This window comes from Amblyraja radiata, chromosome 5 (genome assembly GCF_010909765.2).
Source record: "Amblyraja radiata isolate CabotCenter1 chromosome 5, sAmbRad1.1.pri, whole genome shotgun sequence".
Lineage (NCBI taxonomy): Eukaryota > Metazoa > Chordata > Chondrichthyes > Rajiformes > Rajidae > Amblyraja > Amblyraja radiata.
This window is the reverse complement of record NC_045960.1, coordinates 97,454,995-97,467,115: the sequence shown is the minus strand read 5'-3', so window position 1 is coordinate 97,467,115 and position 12,121 is coordinate 97,454,995. Positions and strand designations below refer to the sequence as shown.

Here is a 12,121-nt window from a genome sequence, read left to right as displayed (position 1 = left end):
TCATAAAATGTCAATCTCTTCTTAATGTCAATGAGACTTACACTGTAATTTACTGCCATAGATAAGTTACTTCAAGTTTAAGTGGAGGAGCAGAGGCTGCAGAATAGCTAGAGAAAGAAACATCTCATAGTACCTAAGTCTGCATGGACTTCAATTCATAAAATGTCAACCTCTATTTAATGTCAATGAGACTTACACTGTAATTTACTACAATTGATAAGTTATTTCAAGTGGAGGGTCAGGCAGAGGCCACAGAAAAAAATATCTCACAGTCATTATGTCTGCATGGACTTCAATTCATAATATTTCAACCTCTTCTTAATGTTAATGAGAAAAACAATAGGTTACTACCATAGAAAAATTAGTTCAAGTTCACATACACCAATTCATTTCTACAGAAACATCAACCATTTCTGACCATTTCTCACTCCAATGGAAGCTTATAAAGTGCGATCAATATCCCTCCGTTTTTCTCCCGTGGTCGGGGCCTGGAAACGGCCGCTACAGACGGCACTATGTACAACCCGCCCGCGGAGATGATCCGCGGCTCCGCGTTCTCGCTTCTTAATTGAGACCGCGGCTTCACTATATTACAGTTTTTGTCAATCGCTTTGACACTAGTTTCAGAACCTTGATGTCATTTTTCACAACTCTAGATACAAAACTCACAACCAATGATCAAAATGCACTTTTTTCAAAAGTCTAACACTTTTTCCAATTTCTTGGATACAATTCACATAAACCAAAGATAATTTGTCCATTGAACTATAATCACCTGTTCAAAATGACACAACTTAACATCAAAGTATAACCATTTCAAAATGCAATTCACACATTACATTTGAGATGACTGTCTATTCATTTCATTACAATAATCTAACTATCAATTGATACAACTGCTCAAAATGACAAGTAACTGTTGCATTACTCTTAAAGCATAGTCTTATGGAAACTGAGGATGAGCATGTTCAGATCATGAAAGTTTCGGGATGACGACAATGATTGACACCACCTGTGACACCAATTCGTTACTGATGATTGATCTGACCTTGTGGTATGGGTGTAAGTGGCATCCACAACAACATCTGTAGTGATACAACATGGAGCAGGCAGGTGGGCACCTTAGAGGTCAAGTAGGAGAAGGAAGAGGAGGAAGAGGAGGAAGACGTGGTCAAAGGAATGGCAGGGGACAAGCACCCCTTTTGAGAGGTGGCCATGGGCCCCATTTGAGTGGTGGCCATGGGCCCCGTTTGAGAGGTGGCCATGGGCCCCGTTTGAGAGGTGTGGGGGAACGGGGTCGAGGACAAGGACCAAGACAGCAACGGCAAAGAGTCTCCAGTGAGATTAGAGCAATGGTTGTAGATCATGTCATCAATCATGGCATGACAATGATTGAGGCAGCGAGAATGATACAACCAAACCTTAGAAGATCAACCGTGGCCTCAATCATTAGAACTTTCCGCAATGAGAACCGGTAAGTCTTCAGCATGCACTACAGTAAACATTACAGTACTGTAGGCTACTCTTACTGTAATTGTCAAATGATTGTACACTGCATGCCAATGTGCAGCACAGAGTAGGTAATGTAACTATGAAAATGTGTTCTACAGTATGATGACATGTTCTTCCTGTCATATTCCCTACAGAATTGAGACTAGACCCAATAGTGGAGGCAGAGGCAGACTCCTCACTGAGGAACAGGAACGGGCTGTGGTCAACATGGTCCGGGCCAGAAATGACATTCGGCTTAGAGAAATCAGACAGAACATCCTGGACGATGAAGATCTCTTCAGGAATGTGGAAGCCATAAGTTTGCCGACCATTGCACGTGTTCTGAAAAGGCACCAGGTGTCCCTCAAACAGTTGTACCGTGTGCCTTTTGAAAGAAATGCAGACAGAGTGAAGCAACTGAGGATTGAGTATGTTCAGGTATGTTCAGTTTCATGATGCCTGTTTGTGAAAAATTCCCCATCATTGTACTGTAATCAATACTGTACAGTAATTCTCTTTCCAACATGTCTTTTTGTACATAGAGGGCGATGGCCCTGGATGCGGATGACAATCATCACAAATTTGTTTTTGTGGATGAGGCAGGCTTCAACCTGGCCAAGACAAGGAGGAGAGGGCGAAATTTAATTGGCCAGCGGGCAACCATACAAGTACCTGCACGACGTGGGGCCAACATCAGTATGTGTGCGGCGATATCAGAAGATGGTGTGGTAGGGCGTAGATCTCTGATTGGCGCATACAATGCAGAGCTCCTTGTTGCATTTCTTGATGAGCTAACTCTAGTCTGTAGAGCTGTTGGTGTAATTTATGTCATTGTGTGGGACAACGTCAGGTTCCACCACGCTCATCTGGTGCAGGCATGGTTTCAGGCCCATCCACAGTTCCTCACTGTGTACTTGCCCCCATACTCTCCTTTCCTTAACCCCATTGAGGAAATTTTCTCCACATGGAGGTGGAAAGTGTATGATCGGCATCCGCATCAACAAGTGACCCTTCTTCAGGCCATGGACAATGCCTGCGATGACATTACAGCAGACCAGTGTCAGGCCTGGATTCGCCATGCGCGAAGGTACTTTCCAAGATGTTTGGCAAACGAAAACATCTATGCGGATGTGGATGAGAACCTGTGGCCCAATCGACAAGACAGGGTTGATGGGGATGACGAGTGATTGTTGATCCTTTGTTTAGCTTTGTTTCTTACTGTACAGTAGCCAGGTGAGGAACACGGCAGTTTGTTTTGCAGGACTTTTTTTTTGTTTTGTTACAGTAATTGTTGTTTTCATTCAACCTATGTTGTCATTTAGTTTGTATTCATCAATAAATTTCAGCTTTGTTCAATGATTCCACTGTGTCTGTGCTATCCTCTCTACTAATCCTTTTACAGTGACATTACGTGTAGCACAGGATGAAACATGTATCACATATTTTGTACTACAATATTTAATGGTTGTACGAACAACTAAACAGTGAAACTATGTGTATGTTGTGTGTGGGTGATCTAAAGAAATGTCCCTATGGTATTTCATGATAAATGAGTTGTTTGAACCAATGATTCTGTGAGTGCAAGCTTTCTTTAAAGATATGAATACACAATGCAATGTTTTGAACGTTGGACAGCCTGTGATACAAGTGGTGACCGTTTTGAGTTTTGTATCTAGAGTTGTGAAAAATGACATCAAGGTTCTGAAACTAGTGTCAAAGCGATTGACAAAAACTGTAAGTACCTAGGCCCCGCGATCGGAGCACTTTTTCCCGGTAAGGTATCGCAGGCAGTTCCGAGATTAGATGTTAAAGACTTATTAGACTACAACAAGCTGGCATTAGTGAAAATGTTTAATTGACTGTGTTATGGATACACATAGTTTAGGCCCTCAACTTCATGAATGAATGAGTGAATGAATGAATGAATGAATGAATGAATGAATGAATGAATGAATGAATGAATGAATGAGTGCATGAATGAATGAGTGAGTGAATGAATGAGTGAATGAATGAGTGAATGAATGAGTGCATGAATGAATGAGTGAGTAAATGAGTGAATGAGTGAGTAAATGAGTGAATGAATGAGTGAGTGAATGAGTGAGCGAGTGAATGAATGAATGAGTGAGTGAGTGAATGAATGAGTGAATGTACAGCCTCCAAATCTCATTTTTTCACATTATAAAGGGTGCAATTAAATTAATTAAAGTCCATACAAATTAATTTTCATAAATTCAGAATTTAGATCTTACCTTTCAGTTTGAGTTGATTCACAAAGTTTCACCACTTTGTGTTGCAGCACCTCAGCAGGGACTTTGCTTTCAAGGCTTTCTTCCACTTCTATCCACTTAGCTGCACATTCTTCAGACTTCTTAATGCTTTTCTCACTAAATTAAATTACCCTGTTGCAAGTTTCCACGACATGTATTCCACAGAACAACAAAGAACCTTCATCCGAGTCTCCAGTAAAACAGGCATCTGTAGAGGCACTCTCAGCCATGTGGTGTCCTAGCCTGAAACAAAGCACGTGATTGGCCAACTGGCAGACAACTCAATGTTAAACGTGCTTAGATTGGACTAATAATACCCGAAACTTTTCAGATTTTTCTCTAATTTAATAAAAAATGTGCAAGTCTTGTTCATGACGAGTTTCAGGGGTGAGTTATATAATTTTTTTTACACAATATGTGAAAATTTCATGTAGTTTGGTGACTTGGGTCACGAAACACTGGAATAAAGCTCCTCGGCCCACAGCCTATAGAACTTTGTCCTTTCAATTATATGGTTGGACGGCAAATCACATAGCTCTCTAATTTTCTGAGCAAAACATCTATAGTCTCGGCAGGAACTAGGACCTGCCCGTTGGCACGATTCATTGCCTCAGGACCCGCTAGATTAAGCAGGAGTGATGCTTTCAAGTCAGCAGGGTCATTCCGATGAACGATGTGGATATAATGAATGTAGTCACGTTCAAAAAGACGCCATCGCTCAGCAATGTCTGAATAAAAGATCAGAGGGCTTGGTCTGCGGCACAAATTAGCCATAACGGAGATAACAAAGTGATAAAAATAAAACTGATAAAACTAAAAGAAAACCCGATAAACTTAGCGGAGTGAGTCCGAGTCACGATCTGACACCATGTAACAAAGTGGCCCAAACACACGTTAAAATACAACACATATTTATTAAAGCACTTACAGCATAGGGTCTGCAGTACGTTACAGCTCTGAGCTGCTACATCTACTGCCTGACGTAGGCGAGTTCTTAATATTATAAAGCACGCACTAGGCAGGGCTACTACTAACAAGCACTATGGCTAGCATGCAATAGCCGATTTACAGTTTATTTTAGCAATGCAGAATCAGAGAGAAACTAGCAGTGCCAATTCCTGCAAATATCATAATGTCATAGAGCATGGAAACAGGTTTATCCGCCCAATTCGTCCAAGCCAACTAAGTTGGCATCCAAGGCACAAAGTCAGTAGAATACCTAGACCGTATGATTAATATGTAAGGCTGTGTCTGACTCAAAGCAATGTGGAAACTATAGTTAATGCACACCCAATCAACATGGCAGAGCTCCAGTTACTTGGGATTTGTTGAATGATTTGCCAACCATTAATCATTTAAAGCCAATCCATGATCTGACACAAGCTGAGGCCAGATGAAATTATCTCCACGATGTGAAGATGCATTAGCAATACAAGCAGCTACGTTTGAATAGCAAGTGGCAGACACGCTACAACTCCGAGACGCCTCCGGGACTTGCCTGTGACACATCCCCATATGGAGTCACTTTGCATGTATTACCTTTGAGTGTAGAATGTCCAACTGCTCTCACTTCCAGAACCCAGTCATTAAGTTAGCAAAGTTAGGAAACCAGAGCACAGAAAAAAAAACCCACGCAGTCACAGGGGGACATACAAACTGCAAAGTCAGCACCCGTACTCAGGTTCCAACCCAGGTCTCTGGCGCTGAGAGGCAGCAGCTCTACCGCTGCACCACTGTGCCACCTTGTGCCATTTTTGAAACAAAAAGTGCGTTGTAGTACATTCTTAGAGCCATGTATTGGCTCTGCTAATCGTCCAGCAGTGGCACTGTATCACAGTTAGATGGTGCTTTAGTGTCTTGATTGCTAAGTCCATGTAAAATATAATGTTGACAAAGCTGTCATTACATTGAATGCAAATTTTGCTGAGATGTGGCACTCCATGAGGTGCAATTGCAGACTGCAAGATACATTGAGAAACTGGCTTTGGTGTAAATTATAGATAGACAGCACTTGGTTTCACACAATCTTGAGGTATTTACGAAGTGAGACACTGTCAATGAGACTTGGCAGATTTCTCAAAGTGCACATTCATCTGCTGTCTCTGTTCCCATTTCCCATGTGTGCTGTCTATAGCTAAAGAGGCCATTTATACTACACACTTCAACCATTCTTGTACTGGCCTTCCTCTCTGGCCTTACATGCCACATGGCTCAGAAATGTACTGGCCTTTCATTCAGTTTTAACAACGACTTCTGCATTTCACCAGCCACTTCTTCATCTCATCATTATAAGAAGGCTTTTTCCTTGTTTGCCTATAAAAGAACTGGCAAATGTGTGGAGGCCAGCAGTTTCCATTGTGCAATGCACTGGATATAGTTTGTCCAGCAGCTCCTGTTTCGCCTCCAGTCAACATCATTTGCTCCCTGTACTCCAGCGTTTTTCCTCAATAGGTGCAGTGTCCACATGCTCAATAGGATATGCTTCTTTCTGGAATTTGCATGTTTATATTGGTTATTGCTGCATGATTTTATTCTCTCCGCAGCCACCATCAAAGCACAAGTGACAGCTTTGTGATCAAATCCACTGGTTCCCCTTAACAAGTTTTCCAGTTTTAGCCTCAAAGAAAGACACAAAGTGCTGGAGGAATTTAGCGGGTCAGGCAACGTTTCTGGAGTACATGGATAGGCGATGTTTCGTGTCGGGTCCTTTCTTCGGACTGATTGTAATGGGAGTATTTGTTTAATTTGCCTACCATTTCCTTCTTGCTCATTTTAATTTCTCCAGTCTCTGTAACTAAATTGAATTGTACTCACTGGTATTTTCTTTTTTAGATACGCATAGAAGCTTCCCTGGTCTGTTTTTTTTAATGCTTCTCAACAATTTAATTCAGTAGTTTAAATTCCTTTTTAAAACAAATCTTCGTTCTCCGTTGCTGAGTTCTAAATTGCTGTCTGTCCTCAAACTGTTTATTTCTGGTAACTTTATAAAGCCTCTTCCATTGATTTTACAGAGCTTTAAATATTCCTGTCAGTTATTGATGAACCACTTTTCAATTATGTTTCTATACCAAAAAAAAATCTCTTCAAAAATCTGCTTCATGTCTTTAAATGGCAGCCATGGTGTGTCCAACGTTATATTCTCTGTTTGAAGAAGGTCTGAAGAAGGATCATAACCCAAACGTCACCTACTCATGCACTCCAGACATGCTGCCTGACCCGCTGAGTTGCTGCAGCACATTGCATTATACCCATTAATGTAATTTTAGCATCTACCATAACCAACACTCCTCTCGTACATTCTTAGCATCCTATGTTTTAACTTATGAACCGAATTTGGGATTGAGTAAGTTCTTAAAACATGTAAAGGCACTTTTGCAATAATATTGTTGGTTAGCCCTTTCACATGGATCTAAACTAGCTTTTTCCCAAATTGATTCCTCATATGAGATCTAGAAAAACAATTCTTGTACATTTGAAGAATTCGTCCTCCTCCTTTATACAACTAATTGCACTTGTCCAGACTGTACAGATTAAAGTCTACCATGATTGCTGTATTACCCCTATCACATGCTATTTTCATTTCCTGAATTTTGCCATGGTATTATTACAACTATTATTTGGTGACCTATAAGTAACTCACACCATTATTTCCTCTCATTTGCTTTTTCTTAGCTCCACCTAAACTGATTCAAATTCGGCATTTGCTGAGCTGAGATCATTTCTCACTACTTGCACTCATTTCATTCCTATCAAATACCTTTTATGTTTTGGCTACCATTCTTAATTGTTAAATATCTTGAACATTCAGCTCCCAGAACTAATCACTTCATCCATATTTCAGTAATTTGATTTGGTCCAAACCCACATTCTTCTACAAGTGGCCATTAATTCACCCAGAATTTTGTAAACACTACGTGAATTTAGATAGAGCAACTTTAATTTTGCCCTTTTAAGATTTTTCTATTCTTTGAGCCCATTTTCTGTTTGGTTTTTTTCTTCTGCTGATCATTTTCACTTACTACTTTTCTAACTTCCACAATGCAAAGTTTCCCACCTGAATTCCTTCCGAGGTCCCCACTCACCTGCCAAGTTAGTCTAAATCCTCCCAAATTGTCCAGCAAACCCCCAGCTGTTAGAGTCATGGTGCATGCCCTGTCTAGGTGCAGCCTGTTGAACCTGTACAAGTCCCCGGAGACACAATGAACTGCAGATGCTGGAATCTTCAGTAAAATACAAAATGCTGGAATAACTGAGTGTTTCGGACCAAGACCCTTCTTCAGAAGAAGGGACTCAACCCAAAAGGTCACCTTTCCATGCCCTCTCGAGATGCTGCCTGACCTGCTGAGTTACTCCAGCCAACATGTGGTGACACTTGTGCATTGCCTAGGTTGTATACAGAACAATGCCCTTCACAATGCATGTGACCATAAGGTACAGTATCATTCATTCATTCCTGTTCCAGAAACGGTCCCAATAACTCAGGGATGTTCTATTAAATGAAAGGAATCAGTCTTGCGCAAGGGAACATAATTAAGGAACGCAGCAATCTCGAGGAGTTCTAAGTTACAGAGAAAGGGATAGGCAGAGTCATGACTTAAAACCGCAATGAGAATATTGAAATTGAGGCGTTGCTTAATGGGAAGCTAGGTAGAGAACTAAGCACGGCAGAAGTGCAAAAACAGGACATGTTGCAATTTGCATTTGCTAATCATGTTTGATGAACATAGAACATAGAAGATAGGTGCAGGAGGAGGCCATTTGGCCCTTCGAGCCTGCATTGCCATTCATTGTGATCATGGCCGATCATCCACAATCAGTAGCCCGTGCCTGCCTTCTCCCCATATCCCTTGATTTCACTAGCCCCTAAAGCTCTATCTAACTCTCTTTTAAATTCATCCAGTGAATTGGCCTCTACTGCCTTCTGTGGTAGAGAATGCCACAAATTCACAACACTCTGGGTGAAAAAGTTTTTTTCTCATCTCAGTTTTAAATGGCCCCCCCTTTATTTTTAGTCTGGACTCCCCCAACATTGGGAAAATTTTTCATGCATCTAGCTTGCACAGTCCTTTTATCTATATTACTAAAAGTCTGATCTTGACCACTTCCTGTTGTTCTGTATATTGATTTTAGAAAAAACGCTGCCACTTACGGTTGTGATTCTTGGCCATCTTACTCAGTCCCCCTCCGCTGCGCAGGACAAGAGGATTTTTCCCATCGATGAAAAATAAAATAGTTATTAGTGTTTAAAAAATGTTGAGATTCTTTCTCCTGAAAGCCACGCCCCCTTCTGGAGGGACTATAAAACCCGGAAATGTTAAGTGCCTAGATTAGATTAGATCCTTTATTTGTCATTCAGACCTTTCGGTCTGAACAAAATTTCATTGCCTGCAGTCATACATATAATAATAAACAACAAACACACAATAAACACAAATTAACATCCACCACAGTGAGTTCACCAGGCACCTCCTCACTGTGATGGTGGCAAAAGTCTTAAAGTCACCGCAAGATGGGGGAGCGAGATGGTCACGTCTCTCAGACTGAGCTGTGAATAACACTGAACACATGTCTACTAAACTGTGAGTGGTTTTACTGACCTGCCTGTGCCCTTAATGTGGTTTGAAAATATAGTTTGGAAATGCTAAAGCTGTGTTGCCTTTGGTTTGGAAATGCTAAAGCTGTGTTGCCTTTGGTTTGGAATTGCTAAAGCTGTGTTGCCTTTGGTTTGGAAATGCTAAAGCTGTGTTGCCTTTGGTTTGGAAATGCTAAAGCTGTGTTGCCTTTGGTTTGGAAATGCTAACGCTGTGTTGCCTTTTGTTTGGAAATGGTAAAGCTGTGTTGCCTTTGGTTTGGAAATGCTAAAGCTACATTGCCTTTGGTTTCAAAATGCTAAAGCTGTGTTGCCTTTGGTTTGGAAATGCTAAAGCTGTGTTGCCTAATTAAAGGTGCCTTGCCTAATTAAAGGTGCCTTGCCTAATTAAAGTTGCCTTGCCTAATTAAAGTTGCCTTGCCTAATTAAAGTTGCCTTTAATTAAAGTTGCCTTGCCTAATTAAAGTTGCCTTGCCTTCTATAAAATTAAAATCTTGACCATATCTAATCTTGACCACTTCCTGTTTGCGCTTTATATTGATTTTAGAAAAAATGCTACCACGCACGGCTGTGACTTTTGACCATCTGACTGAGAGTCCCCCTCCGCTCATCAGGTGCCAAGGATATTTCCCATCGATGAAAATTAAAAGAGTTATTAGTGTTTATAAAATGTTGAGATTGTCTCTCCTGTCAATCACGCCATGAAGGCCTTGCCCCTTCTGGTGGCAGGGAGGAGGGACTTAAACCCTGAGGTATGGGCGTGGCTCAGTCTCTGCAAGATGGAAGAGGGAGAGGTCACAACTTGCTGTCTTTAGTGGCCTTGCATCCTGCTTGAAATGGTATGAAACTGCACTTGAATTTAGTGGCCTTGTACCCTGCTTGAAGTGGTAAGAAACTGCACTTTAATTTGGTGGCCTTGCACCCTGCTTGAAATGGAGTTTCAAGCAATAGCCATGAGTCAACTACCAGCCCACCAGCCGTGAGTGAGTGAGCTGCCAGCACAACAGGCTTGAGTGACTGAGCCGCCAGCCCAAGAATCCATTCCGCCCACAATGTCCATACTAGCCCTCTGGAAACCAGTCCCTTCAGCCCACAACACCCATACTAGCGCTCCAGAAAGCCCCCACTACCCACTGGCCACCAATGTTGGAATTGGTGGAGAGGTGGAATATTGCTTTGGGGGACAAGCCCTCCCGTGTGATGCTGGGGCCCAACGGGCCCCACTTAGTCTAGTAATTTTATATGTTTCTATAAGATCCCCTCTCATTCTTCTAGATTCCAGTGAATACAAGCCCAGTCTTTCCAATCTTTCCTCTTATGACATTCCCACCATTCCGGGGATTAACCTCGTGAACCTACGCTGCACTGCCTCATTAGCAAGGATGTCCTTCCTCAAATTAGGAGTCTAAAACTGCACACAATACTCCAGATGTGATCTCACCAAGGCCCTGTACACCTGCAGAAGGACCTTTTTACTCCTAAACTCAAATCCTCTTGTTACATTCACAGGCCAACATGCCATTAGCTTTCTTCACTGCCTGCTGTAGCTGCATGTTTACTTTCAGTGACTGGTGTACAAGGACACCCAGGTCTCATTGCACTTCCCTTTTTCCTAATCTGACACCATTGAGATAATAATCTGCCTCCTTGTTCTTGCCGCCAACGTGGATAACCTCACATTTATCTACATTAAACAGCATCTGCCATGCATTTGTCCACTCACTCAACCTGTCCAAGTTACCCAGCAACCACTTAGAATCCTCTTCGCAGTTCACACTACCACCCAGCTTTGTGTCATCTGCAAATTTGCTAGTGTTACTTTTAATCCCATCATCTAAATCATTAATATATATTGTAAATAGTTGCGGCCCCAGCACCGAGCCTTGCGGCACTCCACTCGCCACTGCCTACCATTCTGACAGGGACCCGTTTATTCCTACTTTTGTTTCCTGTCTGCCAACCAATTCTCTATCCATGTCAATACCCTACCCCCAATACCAAGTGCTCTAATTTTGTCCACTAATCTCCTGTGTGGGACCTCATCAAAGGCTTTCGGAAAGTCCAGATACACTACATCCACTGGTTCTCCTTTGTCCATTTTACTTGTCACATCCTCAACAAATTCCAGAAGATTAGTCAAGCAGGATTTCCACTTCATAAATCCATGCTGACTTGGAACAATCATTTTACTGCTATCCAAATGCGCCATTATTACTTCTTTAATAATTGACTCCAGTATCTTCCTCACTACCGATGTCATGCTAACTGGATTGTGAAATAAAATATTTTGAATTATACATTTAGTTATAATGATGGATTTTTGTCATATTATGTACACTGGCAGAGATACAAAGGTCATTAATATATTTTTATGTACTCCTGTTCCAAAAATCCATTAAATAATAAAACAGTTACAACACGGAAACAGGCACTTCAGCAAAACTCATCCATGCCAATCGAGATGCCCCATTGATGCCCCTGCATTTGACACATACAGTGCATTCAGAAAGTATTCAGACCCCTTCACTTTTTCCACATTTTGTTATGTTACAGCCTTATTTTAAAATGGATTAATTTTTTTTCTATCATCAATCTATCCACAATGCCCCATAATAAAAAAGTGAAAAGTGTTCAGAAATTTTTGCAAATAAATTTAAAAGAAATAACTGAAATATCACATTTACATAAATATTCAGACCCTTTACCTCAGTACTTTGTTGAGGCACCTTTAGCAGTGATTACAGCCTCAAGTCTTCTTGGGTATGATGCTACA

The 12,121-nt window shown here is 41.3% G+C and overlaps 1 protein-coding gene across 1 annotated transcript; it reads left to right on the top strand.

Moving 5' to 3' along the window:
• The first annotated feature begins 997 nt into the window (after positions 1–997).
• LOC116973630 lies at positions 998–2,776 on the top strand. Its single transcript, XM_033021874.1, has 3 exons — positions 998–1,209; positions 1,258–1,929; positions 2,036–2,776. Exons 2-3 carry the CDS (start codon positions 1,922–1,924, stop codon positions 2,676–2,678), a joined length of 651 nt encoding a protein of 216 aa, XP_032877765.1. The 5' UTR covers positions 998–1,209; positions 1,258–1,921; the 3' UTR covers positions 2,679–2,776.
• Positions 2,777–12,121: the final 9,345 nt, after the last annotated feature.